The sequence below is a fragment of the Hevea brasiliensis genome, chromosome 6, assembly GCF_030052815.1.
Source record: "Hevea brasiliensis isolate MT/VB/25A 57/8 chromosome 6, ASM3005281v1, whole genome shotgun sequence".
NCBI classification, from domain to species: Eukaryota; Viridiplantae; Streptophyta; class Magnoliopsida; order Malpighiales; family Euphorbiaceae; genus Hevea; species Hevea brasiliensis.
Window position 1 is genome coordinate 108,935,792 of NC_079498.1, and position 20,209 is coordinate 108,956,000.

Here is a 20,209-nt window from a genome sequence, read left to right on the forward strand (position 1 = left end):
GGCTCATCCTAATTGGAGTTTTCTAGTGGTAGATATGACTAAATGAGTGTTCTGGGGTCAAATGGTCACTTAGGTAATTTACAGAATTCATATATTGGCTTAACCTAGTAAATTGGCATAGTTTCCTTGATTTCTGGGTTTTGGTCAAATCATCAATATTGTAGATCTATGTCTTGTGGAAATTTTTCCATTGGTTTTATTGGATTTGGGTTTTTATAGGCCATTTTATGGCCATTTTGCCAAAACTGGTCGGGTAGGCTTATGTCCAGAAATTCTGGGTAGAATGGATTCTAGTAAGTTTGGTGACCTCACTAGGGCCAGCAAATTCATTTGGTTAGAGGCATTTCTGGGCTTGGTGTTCTTAATGAGAGTTGTAGTCTTATGTCTAAGCTTTCCAATGGTATAAAATTCAGGTCATTTGGACCTGCCTAGAGGGAGTTATAGCTGAATGAACATGTACTGTTCATTTGATCATTTTTCTAGGTTCAGTGTGTGGATATCCAGATTGGGATAGTAAATTGGTCAAGATTTAGATAGAATTTGGGCATGGTTTCTGCATAAAAAATGGGGTATTTTGAGTCTAGTTTCATCTTCGATTGGTCTCATACCAATTGGAGCCACACAATTTCAGTTATAACTCAAACAGTATACTAGACTCATAGGTCCGAATTCCTGCATAAGAGAAACACTCTCAATATTCATTCCTCCGTACTCCAAACTACAATTTGTCATTCATAACACTTCTAAACATCATCAAACAATCTCAATTTGGTCAATTTCAAACAATTTCACAAAATCCTCAAATAGTTAGATCAAAACCCTAACTCAAGGTTCACAACACATGAAATTCCCATTCACTTTAATTTCTAACATATATAATCTCATCACATGTCCTCACTAACCAATTTAATACCATTAAAGTCATCAATTTCACATAACCCTCATGGCTGCCGAAAATTTAAGTTCCCATATGTTCAAGATTTCTTTTAATTTTTATAAGATTTACACTTAGTTTGGCATGCTTTTACTAGTTAAAGAAGAAGAGAAAATTGTTTAGTACACTAACCATTTTGATCTCTTTCTTGGCTTGTATAAACCTTGGAATTTCATCACTTTATGATAATCAAAATGTTCCTCTTGATGTGGGGATGAATTTTTGTGAAGGGCTTTAGGGATTTTAGTGAATGGAAAGGGAGGAATTTAAGCTTTAAAATCAACAAAATGGTGGGAACTATGTTTCCATGGTGGATTGGCTAAGAGAGGGAGAAGGGAGAAGAAGACCAAAGGAGATAAGAAGGCATTAAATAAAATTTTTCTTATTTATATATTTGTTTTAATGTAATTGGGTTAAAAAAAAATTTTTAATTAATTCATCCCTATGTCATGCTCACATAATAAATACATTTAAATTTTTATTTCTTTCCTTTTTCCTCTTCTTTTCTTTTCTTTTTCTCATTTTCCTACCATAATTCATAAATTTTAATTTATTTTATATATTTTATTCTCTCTTATTTTAATTAACATTTAGGTCAAAATTCAACTCTGAGGTTGAAATGACCAAAATGCCCTTCATTAGACTTATCGGGTTATATTTGTCTGTACCAATTTATTAAATTTTCTTAAATTTTTCTTGGCATTTTTAGTGCCTTTTAAACCTCCTAAAGCCTTCAATTTAGTCATATTATTTATTTTATAGGGTTTCCCAATAGGTCTTGGGTCGGCAACTGTCTTTGCAGTAGCTTTCCGGCAAGGTCACCCATCACTGTGATCCCAACTCGTTTAACTCCTTTGCAATTCACTTCTTTTATTTTTCCTAAATTTTACTTGGACTTTATTCAATCAATGTATGCCTCCTCACTCTAGTTTGACTATAGTTCCAGACATTCTGGCTATTCGGACAGATGTTAGTCACTTAAACAGTAGAATGTATAGACTACCTAAAGTGAGGGCGTTACACTTGTGTTTGACCTGCTTCCTACCTTGCAGGTCTACTAACTATCATTTTCATATTTTACATTGTTAAATTTGAATTCTAAATCTCCTCATGTGTAGAATCATTTTATTTAGCTTAAGACTGTAAAATTAATTATTTTGGAGTTGTAAACTTATTAATCTCTGAATGTGTAAATGTGTGCATGGATGGCTTGTTGAATGAGGGAGTTAGACACCCATTTGATTTTATATTTGGGATTACATGTTAAGGGATAAAATTTGACAACTGTCTCTGAACTTATCTAGTTCTAACATTACAGTCTCTCAACTTAAAAATGTAACATAAAATCCTATCAACTTTCAAATTTTACACAGTAAAATCCCTCTAACATCTAATTACTAGTTTTTTAGCTAGACGCTGACCTGGACAGTTCTAGCATGAAGCTTAGTCAGTATTTCTCTTTTCTCTCTCAAACCATATGTAAATTGAATCCTTATTCTCTCTATAGACAGAATAATTTTTCATGCGTAAAGAAAATAATTTTATACTTTGCATAAGAGATGAGAGAGAAATGTTGATTAAGCGTCATGCGGGAGCTATTCACATTAGTTTCTAAATGAAAAATCAGTAATTGAAAATTATAGGGATTTTACCGTGCAAAATTTAAAAGTTTAGGGAGTTTTATGTTATATTTTAAAGTTAAAGGACTATAGTGTTATAACTATATAAGTTCAGGGACAGTTATTAAAATTTATCCCATGTTCAAGTATCTGCTCAGAAGTTGCAATTGCGGCGTGAATGCACCTCATTTCTTTTCAGTATTTCACTCTCAAGGTATTTCTGTATGAGTAAAAAAAGAACCAAATTCTTGGTTATTGTATATTGTTGCATTTCTTTCCCCTGAATTCTCGTCTACACCAACTTTCAGTCAGATAACAGTTTGCTAATTCTTTGGTTATGATCTTGCAGAATTTTCTTTCTGAATTAAACGCTGGAAATGAAATTTTAGCATATGATCTTGCATTTTGGTTGTGCACTTCATCCAGAAATCAACTCTTTGGGGAACTACCACGTTTCTTTCTGACAAGATTCCTAGAGATAAATCGAGTAAGGTGCAAAGCAATGAGGATCTGCACGATTATGTGATGTGAGATGGCCTGGTCGTTAGGGAAAAACTCGCCTAGACCTAATTTATACTGAATTCAAGACACACATATGAATTCCACCATATATATCATACATCGAGTCTATGATGAAGGTATTTTAGGCACAAAATTTCCAATGGTTGTTCGATGCCCTAAGTTAGCAGGTAAAACGGAAGGCTAATTGACATATCTTTAGTTTAATTAAACCTTGAACCCAGAATTCTGGAAACTGCGCCTGCATTGCCAGATTTTACATTGTCCCTAAAGCCTGATGAATACCAGCTTCCTCTTGACACGGCCACTTACAAAGTCAAAATTTACTTTCCTTCGAGTAAGTCTGCAACAAACATAGAAATGAGCTCATCTTAAAGACTAAAGAGATGATCTAACACATCATGGGAAGAAATCAGACTGGCACATATGATCCATGGATTCTACTGTTAGTCTTTATGTTTTGGTTAAATAAAAACAACCTACATGCTGCTGGTGCCTCGATAACACAATGCTGTTTCTTTAAAGGTTGAATCCATGCAATATGCTGCTTGACAATATTCAAGTGTCCTCGAGTAAAAGATTATGAACACGATAACAGATTAAAGCTGGTCGCCACAGTGCCTGGATGTGCTAATCTTATAATTTTAATTTATCAGCACTTTTGCAATGCGTGTTTTTCAATTTCAACAACTCCCACTTGAATGTGCATTACATTAGGAAAATCATACCAGTATCCAATGCTAGTCTAAAGACTGGGAATGCCAATTGCATTCCTCAAATGTTTACTACATTTCAACTGCTACTATTGCTTGCCAAGTTGGGGTTATGCAGAATTCGCACTGCTCCTACACACAGGTTCCTCATCCTGGCCAGTACCAAGGTAAGGAATCATATTTAGAACCTTCATCAGAAATGTATATGTGAATGCGTCTTCTTTAAGCCTCTCAAATCTGCAAGCAAAAATTTGTTGCATCATAAGTGATTAAGAACATCTGCAAGTGCTTAACGATTTGAAGCAAACAGTGTGTAAGCTCTATAAATTCTTTGAGCTTTATTTGAATAATATACATATAACCCAGAAAAAAAAAAGTGCAATCATGTTAACATCACTTTTATTGGTACATTTGCAAATCACGATTCTTTCAGTACCAAACAAACAGCAACAGGGTTAACTGATAATATCACAAGTATAGTTATCACCTTTGGAAATGTGTTAGCATCATTATAAGTACAGTATCATCATTTTCAGTACTGTTGCTCCTTCCATTCTTGCAAATTCAAACATTCGAAAAAGTTGACTAAACTTATCAACACTCAACATGGTGCATTTTTCTGAGACTTGTGTCAGAAGTACTGTAAGGAGTATGCCTCATCCAGCAGATATAAAACCATGAAAAGTTATGGCAGAAAACATTTAAGACTGAAACAACGCAAGGTCAGGTAGGTGAACCACAGATGGTGCAAAACTCAGATACATCTAGGCTATCTGAAAGTCCAGCAGGCAATGTGATTTGGTATACAATTAGCAAGAAGAAAGATTTCTTTCTCCTTTTTTCCTCATCTATATAGGCCATTAAGGGTATGTACCAATGGCATCTGAAGTGCTTTCAAAAGAATTGGACAGCAAGAAAACATTGTTGACCAAGGTAGTGGAGCAATTAAATCAGAAAAATTTCTGAGACAAGCTGAAAATAAACAGTAAGCTTAAACTAATATAAATACAATGCAACCAGTTTCATTTAAACACTCTTTCATCTTTGCAGCTTCCTCTTTTCCCTGAGATGACAAAATTTCCAAGACCCAGATCTGACTACTGCAATATTTAGATTGTTGTCACTTCACAAGTCACAACCAAATGCACATTTAGCAAACACTTCAAGAACCTATCTTAATGGGCAGTGCACATGGATGATGCATGCGCACATACACGCAAAGAAGAGGGGAGAAATCCAACCTCCGAATTGGAAAGTGGAAAACTAATAGCTTTAAAATAGCCTATTAGACCAAAAAGTCCAAACTATGCAAGAATTCATATTTATAGCCAAAACTTTTAATTGTAGAAAATAAAGTTGAACATTTCCAATCAGGCATAATTTTTGCCAAAAGGCTAAATTAAATTTGGAAAAGTTAATAATAAATTACAATATAATTCCTGAGATTTTATTTTATTAACAACATAAACCCTTGATTTAACAAAATCTTGGGGACTATATAATAAATTACCATTAATTTTCCCAAATTCAATTTAGCTCTTTGGGTAAAATTTTACCTAATTAGAAATGTTCTGCTTTATTGCCCACAATTAAAAATTTTGGCTATAAGCATGAATTCGCACAAACGTTAGGACTTTCTCATCCAATAGGCATTTAAAATGTAAACAAATGACAATATACCTTCCTGACTTTGAAAAATGCCCAGCGCCGAGTTCACACTTGAACAACAGCACATTATGATCAGTCTTCATATCCCTCAGCTTTGCCACAAATTTTGCAGGTTCTGAATACATAACCCGTGGATCTGCCAAAATTCGCCATACCAGAGTTTAGACTGAATGATCAGATTCAAGCATTAGATGCTAAAAATACAATATCTATCCTCTCCATCTATTCCTGTGTAAATCACTTTCTTTTAGATGTGCTGCCCTTCTACTACAAAGCTCATCAATTCTCAGTAAGCTTCCTTGGATACTAAACCATGACACAAGCAACGCAAGATTTTGAACAACTAAATAAATATTAGAACTCATAATGTAATTAATTTTTTCCTGACAAGGTTAAGTATGCACTTATTCACTTTAATAGTGTAGAGAGGCTGCTTGCGTGGCTTGAGCCAATGACCTCTAGGTCACAGTAAGGCAACCTCAACGTTGCACCAGCAGTTTCCTCAAATTAGTGGTAACCACACACAACAAAAGATATAATCTAAAGAAGGCAGAACATCCACAAAGTTGTCACGAAAATAGTTATTCAACCTTCCCAAGTGTTTGTCTTACAAATAAGTTGAGAAATTGTAAGCCCCTAAAAATTTATGGAAAATCTGAATTCTCAAGTCATCCTAACTAACACTTACCATGTAAGCCAGCTGTAACGAGGATGTGGGGATAATTTTGAGGATTAACCTGTACAAAACAAGGTTGCGCCACAGCATCATTAGAAAGGAAGCTTATTATCATCTTCAACCAGAATTAAATATTGGTTTTTCAAATTTCTAACTTCACTACTTGTGGAATACTGATAAATAATAAAAGGAAACGATTCAAAACTGCAATACACTCACATTATCAACCGGGGAATATGATTTCATGTAGAAGTAGAACTCCTCCTTCTGAGGGTCTCCCCATTCCTGCAGTAACAACAAGAGATCAGCCATGAAACAGCAACAGAATTATTCCACATCAAGTCATAACTCAATCTCTATTTTAACTGTTAAAGAGTGACAGCTTACAACAAAAGGTTCTAACCCTGGTAAAAAACCACACTAAAGGAAATAAGAAGTACGTCCATACACTATCTTCTAGAAAGAAATTAACATTTCAAACCATGATACGATAACACATGCCAATAGGATAATGTAAACCAAAACATAAAAACTGTGACTAAAATAATACGAAATCTGAAAGCATCTGGGCTGCTGATTCAGCAAATTCAATAATAACATATCACATTCCATATAAATGTACCAAAATTCAAATTCTAAAAAATTTGAGGCCATTGCATTGTGCAATGCTAGAAATCTTGCTTTCAATATCCAGAAATAGGAAATGGCCTTTTCTTATATAGCTAAAAGTTTCAGAGCGGTTAAAAATGAAAAAAAGGAATACCTCCCACTCTTCAGTTGTAAGAGGGATACTTGGATCAAGCATAGTAGTCAGAACATCCACAAAAGGTACCCCAGCAATAGCAGCCTTGAACAAATCAGGCCTCATATTAAGAACAGAACCAATAAGCAATCCCCCTGCACTCCTTCCTTCAATGCACAATTTTTCCTTTGAACAGTACTTCTGTTCTATTAAATACTCTGCACAGGCAATGAAATCTGTGAAAGTATTTTTTTTCTTCAACAACTTTCCATTCTCGTACCACTGCCTCCCCATTTCACCACCTCCACGAACGTGAGCTATTGCGAAGATAAAGCTACGATCCAATAAAGACAGCCTTGATGCCTTGAATGTGGGATCTATGCTCATCTATTCATGATACATAATTCTATTAAGAAAGTTCGAACAGAATTTTATAATGCAAATTCAACATCTTAATGCAAGAATGAAAAGGAAATACCAAGGTTTCATAAAAGGGCATTATGTCTCCCATCTAGATCACAATGGAAAAGTGGCTAGCTGATACAGGATGTGAAGATTCGGGATAAAGAAGGTGATTTTGGGATATGCAAGTGTCTCGCTGAAACAAATATGTCCCATGCAAAACACTTGAAACACAATAATTTCCTCCATGGAATAATGTGCATCGCATGCAGGGTAAAAAAAAAGGCAGGGGAGGAGGTGGCGTGGAGAGTTGCCAATTATTATTTTAATACTGATTAAAGACATTTAATTTTTAAATTATTCATTATAGTTTCGGTCATAAACTCATAATACTACAACATTATAACCAACACTCATATTGCAACCAATAACATTATTTGAAACCCGGACTTAGACAGTAACATGCACTCACAACTAAAGCATGCAACTGATGGGCAATAAAATCATGAAATTAAATTTTTTTTATCAAACCATATCTACAAAAATTTCTCATGAAACAGGAATTTAAAAGGTGATCAAATGGAACCTGACAATAGGCAAGACAACAGACATAAAACTTATGCTTATTAACTATTCCTAAATCAAAATAATAAAGGCAAGAAACATGAGATGACATGAACATATTCTACTTTTGAATAACGTACTGCCAGCAATTAAAAGATAATACAAAGATGCATTACTAAAATATCTCAATAATATGCAACAGAAACTTCATTCACATTTTTTTATCATGTTTAAATACTACATAAAAAACCAACCACTGCTAGTACACACTACTTTTTACACAAAGATCAACAATTTATTCCACCTGTTCTTATATTACCTCATATGAACCATATCCATAAAGCAGTAATGGATGAGAACCATCAAGTTTCACAAGATCCTTCCTGTAAACAATTGACAAAGGAATCTGGGTCCCATCTGAAGCTGTGGCCCATTTTCTTTCAGTAACATAATTAGATGAATCAAAACCTCCCAAGACCTGAATAAAACGGTGAACAGAGATACTGCATGTGATGATCAGATGACAATTTCTATATAATAATAATTGATAACAATTAAACTAATAAAACATTAGAGGGAAGATGCATTAATAACAAATATCACACCAAAAATATATCTAAAGGACTAGCATTGACAATTTACAATAGATATACTATTTATTTCTTACTGAAAGTAACTTGATTTGAACTATTTAAAATTTAACGATTTTGATCCAAAATACTGTATTTAATCTGTCTTGCTTAAACTATTACTTCGGTTTGCATTTTTCGGACAGTTGGCCAAATAATATGAACACACAAACAGCCATTGACTTGATAGATTATTCATCTTTCAGATGATTCTCTCTTGGTTCTTTTGTTGCTCTTGCATAGCAGATGCTCTCTATAGTCTATCCTCAAACTTTTTAACCTATTGGTTGGCACCCACTTTGATCCCTTAATTTTAATGCAGTTTTCTATACATAGAGAAGAAAAAAAAAAGGGAAAGATGTTCAAAATTCTGGGCTCATTAAATACTCAAGCCTATATTGAGATAAAAAAGACAGGTATTACATAAAAGCTCATATGTGAAATGTACGTACAAATATAGAGTGTAGACACATAGATAACTGAGAAACTATATCCTAATATTAACATTATCCAAGAGTTTCTCTAAATACATAAAATAAATTTAACTTTCAAAGAAACAAGTTATGAACAATTTGTTTGGTATTAATTTTACAAGAATACCCCACACAAGGAAATACATAATAAAAGAAAAGCAAAAAAGACAACTCAATAATTTTGTCCCATGAAACATACAGGGAAAAAGGAATTGGTCTCAAATAGACTTGAATGACAAAAAAAGGATCCATATAGCCTACCCCAACTAGTTTGGGATTAAGACTTAGTTGTTATTGTGTTGTAGGATAATGGGAAAATGTCCTTAGATGATAACAATTATTCTTTTTCAAGAAAAAAAAATAAAAAAAGGCCTCATGCAAAAGATCAGGTAAGACAACTAAGCCTCAAGTTACATAGATGTACCACAAAAAATTCAAGTGAATGGTAATATGTCAAAAGCAATTTTTCATGACTTACTATGTCAACCTTCTTCAGAACAGAAGTGCCTGTATTCATATCATATTCATACACAGAACGAGGTGTCCTCAATGAGCTATATGAAAACCTCAAAATGCTGGAAGAAAACTCGGATTCTTCTGAATCCACACAATATACAGGGTCAACGAAGTCAACAGCCCGACCTCCTTTAAGACTTGTAAGTGGCTCATCAATAGCTGGAAGGCGATATGCTGTTATTTTGGGTAGACCATTTTCACGCTCATACACAGCCAGATGGTCAGCAAAGAGTTGTACATCCCAAATTTTTATACTGGACAAAATCCAATGATAAGCATAAGCAATGACAACTGAATATACTATGTTTGTGGTTACGTTTAGTAATAAATGTGCAAGGGCTGTGGAAACTAGTAGCAATAAAGTAACATTGAACAAGACAACAAACAATTAAAAAAAGCATTTATGCAGCTTGGAGGTAAAGCTCTATTTTTAATCCAAATTAAAAGGAAAATCTTAATATCATAAGAAAGTCAAATTTACCTTTCCCTGTGAGGAATAAGAACCGTAGTTGCAGAAATATTGTCCACTGGACAGGCTAGGAGCTCTGAATTGAAAAGCTCATCAGTTCTCCTCCGAACAAAGAAATGATTTCCACGATGGCTGACTGATGTATCAATGCCATCTACACGAGGTGTCAAAAACTTGGCACCATCTTCAGGCATGGAAACATCAATATAGAAGACAAACCTTGTATTTCGGCTGTCAGATACAACGAACAAATACTTTTCACTCTCTGAAGCTTGAAGATCCAAACCAAATTTATCATCTTTCTCATGATAAAGGCAAGAGTCACTTGATTGATCTGTCCCCAACTTATGCAACCACACCTAGAAAATGAAACAAAGCCACGTCCATCTCAATATATCAAAAAATAAAAGGTAAATAGAGTTCTATTCGAAAAGGTAAGCTAAAAGATGAACTCTGACACATTGCGATTTTCATTGCAATTTTCATTTACTGTGAAGGTTGAAACCAAAAAGATGACCTCTGACACATTGCAATAATAAGCATGCCAATAGGGCCACAGGGAATTTTCAAAAATAAAAAAAAATCTTGGCGCTTAATTTTTATGGGGACAGGTGTTGAAGAGATATGACTTGCATGTTGTATGCACAAGAGGGATATGGTGCAAGAACAGAACCAAGAGTCACAAGATGCAAAACCATAGGTCAGAATACAGAACACAAAGTAATCCAGTCTCTCCAGAAACATGTACAGAGCTGTAGCAACAATTTGGAGGGAGTAATTGCCAGGACCAATTACTTGAGCGGTGAAAAGAAAGTGCTCTTTTGAATGATGAAGCAATCAGTCCTAAAGATAGGGCTTGAAATACGATAGAAATACCTTGTCAGCCCGATGTATCTCATCCATTGTGATGTAAACCAAAAAATCATTGCCAGCCCACTCAAGAGAAGATGTTACACCTGTCAGAGGCTTCCCAACAGGAGATTGAGTCTCCACATCAATGACATAAACAGTGTAAATTTCATCTCCCTTGGTGTCTTCTGCATATGCAACCAGTTTATGATTTGGACTAACCTGAAAAAAGGGTTGGAAAGTCAAATCTTTAAGTAATAAAAAATGAGAATACTATAATCTAGTAACATGAAAATAAGTGGTCAACTTAACCTTGAAAGCACCAATGCTGTAATATTCATGCCCTTGAGCCTTGACATTCTCATCCAGTATAACATGCTCGGGAGGATCATTAGGTCCGGTTGGCATTACATCATAGACTGAAGGTGGGACTTCGTTATTAGATGTATAGCGACGGCAATGCTGAACATACTCCTTCCCTTCCAAAGTCCTTGTATAGTAATAGTAAGGCCCTTTTCTTCTTGGTGCAGATATATCATCCTCCTTGATTCGCCCTCTTATTTCAGCGAAAAGCTGCTGCTCAAATTGTTTTGTTCCTGAAATTGTTACACAGAACATTTGTGATCTCAACAAGAATGTGGTATAATTCTAACAAATCATGAATGACCTAGTTCTCTGATTGAGATGCAGAGAGAAATAAATTATTTCATCAGAAAACAGAAGAAAGAAAGGTAAATTTGTGGTAAGTTATTTGAATATAATCGAATAGCTTTTATATTTAACTTGTGATATATGACTTAGCTATGAGGAGCAAAGAGAAGTAAAACATTGTTTATGCCTTAAAGCGATCATTTTCAGGAGTCTTATCAATACAACAAAAATGCAAAATCAAAGAATTCCTACCTGATTGAAAGCTTAATTCAACAGATACACAATTAGAATGAAAACTGTACTCTATGGTAGAGAGCGACGAGGAGCATATCATATCCGTGGAAAACGAGTATAAAGAAGATGAGAGTGTTGAAGAATTTATACCAGACATGAAGGAGTCGGTGTAGGCATTCTCCTCTTGGAGGTGGGAAAGGATCTCAGGATTGGAGCGAGAGTCATCGCGGAGCCAGTAGTGGTGGTCCACTCTGACATCTCCAAACAACTCCATCACATGGTCCACCTTCTTGGCGACCGGCGGCGACTTCATCGGGGTGGTTGACGACATGGAGGAGATGTTAAGAGCCGGTGCAGGAAGAAGAGGAAATTTTGAAGCGAACGATGATGTTGTCAGAAATGAGACGCGGAAGAGCGTCGCAGAAAGGCACGCAAAACTAAGCCGGACAAATCGATGTTTATGGCAGAAGAGACGGCAGTGAGAGCGATAATGCAACATCGTTTCCCTTTTATAGATAGAACAGAGGCTTTGTGTACCGCCTCATTCTGGTCTGCTAATGAGCATTCATTTCCATATCAATGCTTATTTAATTTTCTAAATATGTATCTTAAAAAAAATATCTTAACTAAGAAAATATTTGATATTCTATATTAATGTTTAGAGGAAATTAGATGGAAAAGGAAAGAATTTTTTATTTAAATAACAATTAAAGAAAGAAAAGGGTAAAAATTAGATTTCTTTATTTCTCTTCAAATCTCTAAAAAAAATAAAAGATGGAGAGAGCAATGATAAAGTAAAGTGAAAATTATAAAAGCTAAAGTTCAGAACGTTCCATGGAAACTAAAATTATATGACAAGCATATAATAATAATAATAATAATAATAATAATAATAAATTTATTTTATTATTTTCATCGCACAATCAAAAATCAAACAAAAGCTGGAGTTCTCAACTCTCCTTTACTCAACAGGAATGGGCCAAAACTCCATTAAAGTTTAATCCTTTTATGGTGCCAAAAGTTACACATTTGAATTCACGATTCAACTAACATAAGAAATAGAAACGGAAATGCGTCAGCCAATTCCTTTCTTTTTTTCCTAAAAAGATAAAAGAATTTATAGTCATAATGATAATTTTATTACGAAATAGAAATAAATTAAATAATTAAAATCTACACACCATAGAAGCACAAAGTAATTAAGTAAATAAATTTGACTAACTTAGGTACATAATTCCTTAAGTCTACTACATATCATCATACCGTGGGGAATCAAAACGCACTATTTAAAACTCAAAAACTTTGAATTTTATAGCAACTCTAGTTACTTCCTGAAATCAAGACAAGGCAATATAATACTCCAATAAATGATCCCATATAATGCAAGAAACAATGGAATTAAAGTCAATTGTTGGAGATAATGAAATAACAGAAAAGACTACTAATACACCACTTAATTCATAGGTATGGGGTATGATAAGAAACTTGAAAATAACTTAAAAAGGAGGGAAAAAAAAAAAAAGGGAGGAGGGGGGCGCGGGCCATGATCTAATTAAAAACAATGTAACAATTAGAAACCATACTACACAAGCCACAAATACCAAAAGCAACCTAATGTGGGTGGAAAATTCCAACCCAAGCAAATGCAAGGTCCACCTGCAAAACATGTAAAAGTAAGGACGTATTCTCCCAGCTTTTCCCTTGCAACTCTTTCCCAACAATAAGCAGTCACACCACTTTTTTACAAGCAGCGCGGCAAATGAATCCCTCATCATAAGAAATAAGGAACTCCTGTTCTGGGTCCTCTCATCTGGTTGTTCTCCTCTGTTTCAGTGAAAAATTTCACATCTCTCTCCTAAAAAAATAACACAAAAATGAGCATGATTACACAAGATAAGGTACTATCCATAAATTAAAGAATGCTCGAGGTTGAAAAGCATGAGCATGTACCCATGTTAATCTAAGCACATGGACAAATTATTATTTTAATTACAACAGCACTAACTGTTTAGCAATTGATTCAATGCATAGACAGCCACAATTTGAATGCATAGGCACAAGCAGTTACGGGAGACTACAGGATAAAGAACATATTAACCACCATTGTTCAGCCCCCAACTAAATGGACCTTCTTAACTACAGAGAAAAGGGAAAGAAACAGAAAGCTAATGCTGTTTTTATGGTCCAAATAGCATGAAAATGTTCACTTTACAAAACTTGCTCCCAATATATTATTACACACAAGAGGCCCACTAAATATTACAGTACTCAGGATAGAATCCCTACAAGCCCAGCAAGACAATTGTGGGCATTTCAGCATATAATCTAATTGCAAGAGAGCAGAAAAGGTAAAGCTGGTAACAGAGAACTATGGCGTCATTAACAGACTATAGCAATATTATTCAACAATATTTATGAGTAGCTTGGCTAGGCCTAATATGTGCTCCGTTGTGGATAAAAGCCATTCCACTTATTGTGCCTGCAAGATTAACATTTCATCTACCAGGAATGCAGAAGAATAAAGGATAGTTGGCAGTCCTACAACTGTTTTGAGTTGTCCTTTTATTCTGATATTTTGCAAAATTTAGGTTCAGACATTTGACAACAAGCTTACATTACATGCCCATGAACAGGTAGATATCCTAGGATGCCATAACATTACAAATGTCATTCAGATCACAATCTAATTTCTTCCCTTGGTCATCCACAAAAAATGACAGCATGTAAGCTTACAATACTTACCATGCTCTCATTGAAGCTCAATATAGAAGCAACATTCCCACAGCGATAGCAGTAATTTGGTGCAGACCAGACCTGCAAATTAATGAACCAAACCATTTTACCAAACTGCTTAAATATATTTGGCAATCATATGGGCGAGGAAGGTCCAGAGTCTTTACAGTTACTAAGCCTTTATCTTGAAACATGTACTTCAGACCTTCTTGTACCAGTTGGTGTGCTCGACAAACCAGATCAAGATTGTTAATGTGATTGAACTGCAGGAAAAAGACAAAAACGTAAGATTGATAGGACACTATTCTATTAAAGTTGATACCAGATTACATTACCTCAGAAGTAACCCTGGATCCAAATAGCCAACCTGCTCCTCGGGGACTAACTGCCCATGTTTCAATATCTTCGGGATCACTCCACATTAGATCACAGAATGGCCCTTCATGTGGAATTTCACAATTGCGTTCGATTACTCTTATCTGTCAAGTAACAGGCAAAATGCCAGATTTCACATCACCATCCATGAGAAGAGAAGAAAGAACTAGCAGTTCAAAGAACATCCAAACAAGTACATAAATGTCTAAATGCAACACCCAAACTCCTAATAACTGCAATTATGTTTCATACACAAAAAATCACAACAGTCTAAGGAGTCTCTTTCTATGCACACATGCACTTACATTAAAAAGTGGGTTACATGCAAGGCTTTAAATAACAGAATCAGAAATATTTTGGAATAAAAAAAATAGTGTAACAGAATCAACTGCCACTATCTTGAATTGTTTTCTGAGCATAAACCTAAATGAAAGCTTACTATGCATTGGGTTGAAAGAATAAAAAGACCAGCCCATGTTATAGGTTAGGTCTTCAAAAGGTAATTAAAGAAAAACACATTCTGTCGTTCTCCCTCTCTCTCTCTCTCTCTCCTCTTCATCTTAAGCCACTCCTCTTCCTCCTCCCTTATTCATCTTCATCAAGGTTTAAAATGAAAAAAAAAAAATTCTAAGCAAAAGATCTGTCGATTCAAACATTGTAAATACCCACTATCCAAGTACAACCCCCACCCTTTTTTTCCCTTACTCTTCTTGTTCTTGTTTTCCCCCTCGCCCATCCTCCTTCTTTGGCCAACTGTTTCAGCTGGTACACCTTTATTTAAACCGGCTGCAATGGCCATTACACCTGATATAGTGCCATTTTGCAGTGATTTCTGAATCACAGTGGATTCACGGGAAAAAACATGATTGCCCTTCAAATACCTGTTAAATATCAGCTGTTATGTAGTCAAAACCCTGGCTACATATCTATGATGATATGTGAATACAATGACTTGGAAGTTTGATTTGAAACTTGGCGAACATTTTTCTATACAAGGGGGAAATTTCTGGAAGAAAAATGCAACGTATGAGTTAAGATTTATTCCTCATTTGTTTATCAGAAAAACCCCAAAAGAAACATCTACATTTAATGCAAATAAATCCAAAGATGGAGAACAGATTGTTGAGAGAGAAAATGTGTAGAATGTAACAGAAAAACTGAAACATTTACAATGTATTGCTACCAATACATGAATTTCTGGTAACAATGAAAGGAAGGACAAAACGCACCTGATCGATTGTTCGGATGTCAGGAGAAAGGCCACCATGGACACAAAGCACCTACAACATAAAAAGTGAGATTGAAATCCAGATTTAACAATGCAGACTGTAAAAGTAAAACACATGCAAATTCAAGCATAGATACATACTAAAAAATAAGTAGTGAAAGGGGGAAGGGAAAAGAGGCTTACAGTGCCATCTATGATTGCTGAGAGTGTTAGATAATCAAAAACATCAGTACAATACCGCCATGCGTTGGCATTACCATACTTCCTCTGGCACTCATCGTAGAAGCCATACACCTAGCAAAAATAAAAATTTAGAGTTAGAAATATCAGAGACCAAAAAGCTACTGCAAATATGAGATCATGGGATAGAAATCCCACAATATGCACATTTCTCATTCCTTGTGTGCTGTAGCTGCATTGAATGCATTGCCAATAACAAAATCCAGAATTGACAGAACCCAGATATTTCTGGACAGAACAACTATTAACTGTACTCCAGAATATTCTTTAAAAACCACTTGAAATTGACATCAAGAGTGAGAAGGCCTCCAAAATTAATAAAAACATAAAGCAAATTCCTGTTCTGGAGTTTGACTCAAGCTATAAAGTAAGGTTAGTGAAAGACTAAAAATTCCAATAAATGTCTATCCATTGATACATCATACATGGTATCCAGTCAACCCAACAAAATTACAATTAGACCTCAGATAGAGAGAGTTTGCACTTTTTGATAGTCTTAAAATTATTTCATTTCCAGTAGAAAAATCAATTCTCTGAACAAATTATCATAATTTAACTAAATGTATACCTGAGTTAGTTGCCGGCTTTCATGATTTCCTCGTAAAAGTGTGATGTTAGCTGGATATCTATAAATACAGCCAGTAAAAGATAGATAAAGCAATATTAGATAAGCAAGTCAGCAATAGAAGCAAAATTTAAGTTTACTTCATAAAACAACTTTCCATGCAAATGTTCCCAAAACTATCAATAGCTTGACAAATTTGCAATGTTTTAGATTTTGAGCCTTTGTGGAGACAACCAACAATTGACAACATTTGAAACTATCTGGTTGGCAACATAGCAAGATATCAAATGATCTCGGGACAATATTGGCAAAATAGTTTTTCTATAGTTCTACAGTCACAATCACAAAGGTACACAAGCCGTAATTTCTTCCCTGTGATTTGGCAGAAAGAAGGAAGATGACTAAAATACCATCCTTTAGCTTTGAACCCTATATTACACGAGAAAACCCATGAATCCACCAGAATAGACTAACTAGTGAATTCAATCCATAAGCTATGTCGTCTAGTCGTCCTACCTCATTCTTAACTTGAAGATAAGCCAGCAACTACTATAAAGTACAGGGATGAACTACTTAAAAAAATTTAAAACAAACACATTAGGATCTTTCAAAGCATTCAATTACACAAATCAATATACCACAAATGCATTCATCTACCTTTGTCCCACTTAGACAGATGTACTTTCAATAGAAGTGATTTTTTTTTTTTAAAAATACTATTTAAAATGACTTCCTTTGAAAAAAAAAAGGATCCAACTGCTAGCCAAAAATTCGCATTTTCATATGTCCATCCTAGTGTACTCCATTTTGATCTCTTTTTGTCAATATAAATATCACTAAGCTGTAAAATCATCCAACCACTTTGCTCTCAAAATCCAAGAAAAAGTGTGCTTCGTCCGGCAGAAGAATATGGGTAGTTCTTGAGTGATAACATAATTTACCAAAAACAAGCACAAATACAGAAGTGCACCTACCAAAGAGGTAGCTAATAGAAAAAATATATACATATTATGTGACAATTTCATAACAAGTGGACACAATATAAAAGTGTACCTTGCTTTAAGAAGCAAAAGAATAGTGAAAACTTCAAGACTATTGTAACCTCGGTCAACAAAATCTCCCTGCCAAAGCATTAGGAATATTTAAGCTCACAGGAAATTACCAAACTGACAATATGCAAAAAGGTGTCCTATTAGCTCTAAAATGGGAATAAAAGTTACCATAAAAATGTAATTTGTCTCAGGAACGTGACCTCCAGTCTGGAAAAGTTTCATTAGATCATGAAACTGGCCATGAATATCACCACAAACAGTGACTGGACTGTTAACAGGCTGCACATTGGACTCCTCAATAAGGATCTCTTTTACCTATGGTGTTTACAAAAAATGGTAACTAAGTAAATTTAGAACTTTCTAACAATTTTTTCATTATATAAAAAAAAAAAATGGGAGTTTTGTTAAAGTGCATTGATGGATACGACACTGTCAGCTATTCTTCAGAACAATTGCTGGAAATCATTTTTGACTGGGCACAAATAATTTAAACTCATTTGTAGCAGAACCTAAAAGTTATAACAAAAGATACCAATGGTATAGAAAGAAGAGGGATGGAGAACAGGAGATATATGAGAACAATTTCACGAGTTGACAGTAGAAATTCAAACTTTAATTTACAAAAGCACAGGCTGGCAAAGCTGCACAAAATGATCTACCATCATATTGGATCAATTTTGTTTATACCTTTTGAAGAAAATACAACAAAATGTAGTCATTGTTCATTCAATTCAGAGAAATGAAAGAATAGAACGAATATAACTTGAAAGCATTACATTTTCCATAATTTGGATCTGTTATAAAACGAATCAAAGGCTAAGCTTGATGTTATAAAATTTCAAAAGCGTTTACAGCAAAATTCTCCGTTGACGAGAAACCCAAACATCAACAATCACAAGGTCTAAATTCCAGTCTCGCATACTACATGAAAAACCCTAACTCTCTGTTTGGCTTGATAAGAAAATACAGAAAATGAAAGGCATGCGAACACAAAGAAACAAACAATAAAGCATAGCAGGGTCTGTTTTTAGTAGGAATGGAAACTGCTGAAGGGCTGAAAGTGAAAGTTAAAATCATAATTTCTTGTCATTTCCTGTATTGTTATCACAGACGAATAATAAGGAAGAGAAAGTAAAGCAAGGAAGCAGTCGTAAACCCTAATTCCACAGGTACAAAAGAAGAGAGACGCAAAGAAAGAGAAAGAAGACGAGAAACCCTAGAGAGAGAAAGAGAGAGATAGAAGGAAATTTACGTATTCGCATAGAAGTTGAAGCTCGTCCTCCAACAGATGCTGCCCTTCCTTCACCTTGGCTATCCACTGATCCAAATCCATCTGTTTTCTGAATTTGGATTTGGATTTTCTCTTTCTCTAGTTTCTCCGAGGATGTTAAACCCAACAACAACGACAACGAAAAAATGAAAGAAAAACAAACCTCCAGCGAGAAAGAGGAGAGGGAGAGCTTTTTTTTCCCCTTTTTTTTTTAATTTTCCATATTTATATTTCTTTCTTTGAGAAGGAAATGCTTAACAGATCTGATACGAGGCATCGAGGCGAGCTATGATTATTTTTATTTTTATTTTTATTTTTATTTTAATAATTTTAGTTTACCTTTAATTATTGGAAGTAATAAAATGTGATTTAAAAAAAAAATTCAAAATCAAATCATAAACTAAAATAAATATTAAAATAGTCTTTCCTTATTCGTACCCTTGTATCCAAACTCTTCATGTATCGGTTCAAAACAACCATACCACTGACATATCCATTTAAATTTCCTCTAACAAAAAAACTTATAATCATTAGGATTGGAATCCTCAATATTTCACTTTTGGATTAAAACTATATTCATGCTTTGTTTGTTTGTTTTGAATGAAATGGATGGAAAATAAAAGAGAAATATCACTTTTCTATTTTTTTTAAATAACAATTAAAAAAGAAAAAAAAAGAAAATAATAGAAAGAGTATATTATTTACAGAAAATAGTTTTTTATTTTTAATTTCTCATTTTATAAGAAAATTTAGATTTTTATTTTTCATAATAAGAAAAAATATGAAAAAGGCGTTCACTTATCAATAATAAAAAGCATTTTTTAATTTAAAAAATAAAAAATTCATGTTTTTTATAAAAATAAATCATTATAAAATATATTTTAAAACTTTTTTTATTTTTAAAGACTTAACATGTATTGTCTATATTTTTAGAATACTATAATTTTTTTATCATGATAAATGAACTTATTTTAAAGTAATTATTTAATTTTAATTATGAAAAATTATAATATAATTTTGATTATAGAAAAGTCATTGAAAACAAAACTTCTATTATAAAGAAAAATTATGAAAAAAACTTAGTTATG

General features: G+C 34.1%; 2 protein-coding genes across 4 annotated transcripts; both read right to left on the bottom strand.

The window, feature by feature from the left end:
• Positions 1 to 3,698: 3,698 nt before the first annotated feature.
• LOC110666611 (uncharacterized) lies at positions 3,699 to 12,249 on the bottom strand. Of its 2 annotated transcripts, none has more exons than XM_058149224.1 (11): positions 11,809 to 12,249; positions 11,086 to 11,369; positions 10,801 to 10,995; positions 9,937 to 10,283; positions 9,418 to 9,709; positions 8,157 to 8,315; positions 6,893 to 7,258; positions 6,349 to 6,414; positions 6,142 to 6,190; positions 5,466 to 5,589; positions 3,699 to 4,885 (listed from the first exon to the last, which is right to left on the bottom strand). In XM_058149224.1, the coding sequence occupies exons 1-11, from the start codon at positions 12,155 to 12,157 to the stop codon at positions 4,777 to 4,779; spliced, it is 2,340 nt and encodes a 779-aa protein (XP_058005207.1). In that variant the 5' UTR covers positions 12,158 to 12,249; the 3' UTR covers positions 3,699 to 4,776. The 2 variants fall into 2 exon arrangements, with proteins under 2 accessions (XP_058005207.1, XP_021682860.2); XM_021827168.2 differs by having other exon boundaries at positions 3,699 to 4,022; positions 11,809 to 12,242.
• A 787-nt stretch (positions 12,250 to 13,036) lies between these two features.
• On the bottom strand, positions 13,037 to 19,370 carry LOC110666612 (phytochrome-associated serine/threonine-protein phosphatase). Of its 2 annotated transcripts, none has more exons than XM_021827172.2 (10): positions 19,104 to 19,370; positions 18,020 to 18,130; positions 17,853 to 17,920; positions 16,803 to 16,860; positions 16,178 to 16,288; positions 15,996 to 16,046; positions 14,727 to 14,870; positions 14,559 to 14,654; positions 14,401 to 14,472; positions 13,037 to 13,513 (listed from the first exon to the last, which is right to left on the bottom strand). In XM_021827172.2, exons 1-10 carry the CDS (start codon positions 19,182 to 19,184, stop codon positions 13,430 to 13,432), a joined length of 876 nt encoding a protein of 291 aa, XP_021682864.1. In that variant the 5' UTR covers positions 19,185 to 19,370; the 3' UTR covers positions 13,037 to 13,429. The 2 variants fall into 2 exon arrangements, with proteins under 2 accessions (XP_021682864.1, XP_021682863.1); XM_021827171.2 differs by having other exon boundaries at positions 18,020 to 18,166; positions 19,104 to 19,368.
• Positions 19,371 to 20,209: the final 839 nt, after the last annotated feature.

Coding starts and splice junctions, on each gene's coding strand:
- LOC110666612 (XM_021827171.2), bottom strand. CDS start 19,184: ATGGATTTGGATCAGTGGATAGCCAAGGTGAAGGAAGGGCAGCATCTG. Junction 18,167..19,103: donor TTCAACTTCTATGCGAATAC/GTAAATTTCCTT, acceptor TAAACACCATAG/GTAAAAGAGATCCTTATTGA. Junction 17,921..18,019: donor AGACAAATTACATTTTTATG/GTAACTTTTATT, acceptor ATGCTTTGGCAG/GGAGATTTTGTTGACCGAGG.
- LOC110666611 (XM_021827168.2), bottom strand. CDS start 12,157: ATGTTGCATTATCGCTCTCACTGCCGTCTCTTCTGCCATAAACATCGA. Junction 6,415..6,892: donor TTACAACTGAAGAGTGGGAG/GTATTCCTTTTT, acceptor TTGTTACTGCAG/GAATGGGGAGACCCTCAGAA. Junction 4,023..5,465: donor CATTTTTCAAAGTCAGGAAG/GTATATTGTCAT, acceptor TTTTGCTTGCAG/ATTTGAGAGGCTTAAAGAAG.